Genomic DNA, 2,851 nt, shown 5'->3' with positions numbered 1-2,851 from the left:
ACCCGCCGGATGGACCTGGGCGGGTTCTCAGTCAGGTAGATGAGCCGGTCGCTCAGCACCACGTACTTGAAGGTGTGCTTTTCCGAGTCAGACACCACGATGCATGGTTCATAGGTGCGGATGGCGTCGTAGACCTCGGGCGGCAGATGCCGCCGCAGGAAGGCATCCAGGCGGTTGTTTGTGAGCGCTGGGAAGCCCTTCCACTTTGTCTCTTTTTAAAAAAAAATAATTTAAGTAAATAAGAATTTGTAGAGAAGTAATTTGATGTATTATGAATATCCACTTCATAACCCAAATATGGACTCATATATTCATAGTTAATTCAATGGGTTATAATATGTTCCCATTGTTACTTATTTTCATAGTTAACATTCTACCAATTAGTCTGATCAATTCCTTATTCAAGCTGGATTCTAATACATGCTCCTTCTACCTCATCATTCTCTATTAACTTCCCTAGTTGAGGCCAAAATTTGGTCAAGGCTCATCTTGTATGTTCCCTATCCTAGACTTAGAATCATTCATTTATCCAAGAAATACTTATTCTTTTAAGTGAAGATTGATATTCAAATAAATGATATTTGGGCACTAAAGTTGTTTGTTGGGACTGATGTGCCACTGCTTCTTGGAAAATGAAATACTATCTATCTATCTATTCACACACATTTTTATCTATATCAATAAAAAACTAAGAATGTACACTGAAATCTCTAATTACAATGAAATATTACAGTTTATTCTAGTACTATTTCTTTTTCTATTTGTAACTTTTCCCCACTACTGAGAATGTTGTCTCCAACTATCCTCAGTACATTTACTTATTTGATCAATTTCTCCATGTAAAACCAATCTGCTGCTGTCCTTGCCACCTACACTTTCTTTGAAGACAAGTTTTTTCAGACACATCACACTGGCATTATCCCTTATACCCCTCGCTTTCCTGTGAGTGGGAACAGAGTCTCCCCACATCCTGCACTCCCACGTGGGGACACTGTACCCTAACTTCAACACCCCATAGTGGGATTTTCTCTCCACCCTACACCATGAATGCCTTTTCCAAACTGTGTGGACTCCAACACCTAGTGCAACCCCCTGGCTTTCCCTTTCACCATGTTGCATATTTTTCTCCTGTACTTGCATGGGCCAAACAACCTAAATCCAGCAATTGAGAACAGTTTTCTTTTAGAAACTAGAATAATTTGGTGATGTAGGAAAATGGAGGTTTATGGAGTGATCCAACAACTCATGGAAATGTGTGATGGCAAAAGAGCTAGAAAAATAGATGAGATATGTCAGATTTGGAGGGAGAATATTCCTGATGTTTAATGGCCTTGATGGAAGTGGTGAAAAAAGCACTTGGAACTGGAGAACAAGAATCACTTATCTGGAGATGACAGGTTAGCGATGGCATACACCCTCCTTGCAAATCATGACACTATATTTCAGATGTATTTTCAATATTTTTTTCTTTCTTTCTTTCATTAAATACATATATATATATATATATATATATATATATATATATATATATGTATGTATTTTACTTATCTATTGTTCTTACACTTTATTACACATCTAGTTGGTAGTACCGATGATTTTCCACATCAAGGATTTCAGGGAATTAGATCAATCAAACGAAGATCTCCCTGTTTTCCATGAGGTAAACATGTAGCAAATACAGGGAGATTTTCAATTTTTTTGTAGTTTCTAGAGATGTGTTTCTCTGTCCGGCCCTTTCTCTGAGGAAAAGCAAAGAAGAAAATCAGGTCATGAACCATAAACACAGCAAAATAGCACTCTACCCACAGGACAACAGAATAATTCTGCTCTGTGGCCCCCAGGGAGAAATACGTTCTCTGAAGGCAAATTTGTGCTGCCATAGACATTCTCGGGACACCTGGGCCTGAGCTGAGTTATTGAGATAATTCATGCTTGCAGCTGAGCAGATTTGCATGTTTCCAGAGCACAGCCCACTGTCCTGAAGACTTATTCACAGGCTGCTCACAACCTGTGCAGAACTCTCAGTCCCAGTCAGGACACAGCATGGACATGAGGGCCCACACTCAGCTCCTGGGTCTCCTACTACTCTGGCTCCCAGGTAAGGAGGGAGAACACTTGGAATTTACTCAGCCAGTATGGTCAGTACTGCCTGGCACTTCAGGGAAGTCCTATTATAATATGATTAAAAGTGTGGATGTATGTCTTTATGTTTCCCATCGCAGGTGCCAGATGTGACATCCAGATGACCCAGTCTCCATCCTCCCTGTCTGCATCTCTAGGAGACACAGTCACCATCACTTGCCAGGCTAGTCAGGGCATTAGCAAGTACTTAGCTTGGTATCAACAGAAACCAGGGAAGGCTCCCACGCTCCTGATCTATTATGCATCTAAATTACAAAGTGGAGTCTCCTCGAGGTTCAGTGGCAGTGGATCTGGGACAGACTACACTCTCACCATCAGCAGCCTGGAGGCTGATGATGTTGGAACTTATTACTGTCAACAGCATAGTAGTAGTCCTCCCACAGTGTTACAAGCCCAAACATAAACCCTCAGGAAAGCAGAAGTGTGAGGCTGGGCTGCCCCAGCTACTCCTCCTGGTGCCTCCATCTGCTGTGAGCATTTCTCAGATGCAGCTAGACTCTGAAGGTCATGATAATGCTTGCAGAAGGGACAGGGAGGCTCCTCTACAAATTTTCTTTCCCTCTCCTCTGCTCTAGCAGCACAGACATGACAGTACATCTCCTGACTTAATGAAGGGCAAAGATCACTACCTCTGAAGACTCTGGATTGCAGCCTCAGTCTGATGTCATGCAGCAAAAGAGAAGCTACTCTTGGTATTTCAAGCAGGAAT

General features: G+C 41.8%; 1 gene segment (V, D, J or C); it reads left to right on the top strand.

The window, feature by feature from the left end:
- Positions 1-2,043: 2,043 nt before the first annotated feature.
- On the top strand, positions 2,044-2,545 carry LOC103610866. The segment is given in 2 exon segments: positions 2,044-2,098; positions 2,223-2,545. Coding segments are annotated over 2 exon segments (378 nt in total).
- The last annotated feature ends 306 nt before the right edge of the window (positions 2,546-2,851 follow it).

This window comes from Galeopterus variegatus, unplaced genomic scaffold (assembly GCF_000696425.1).
Source record: "Galeopterus variegatus unplaced genomic scaffold, G_variegatus-3.0.2 Scaffold11935, whole genome shotgun sequence".
NCBI classification, from domain to species: Eukaryota; Metazoa; Chordata; class Mammalia; order Dermoptera; family Cynocephalidae; genus Galeopterus; species Galeopterus variegatus.
This window is presented reverse-complemented; position numbering and strand designations above follow the sequence as displayed.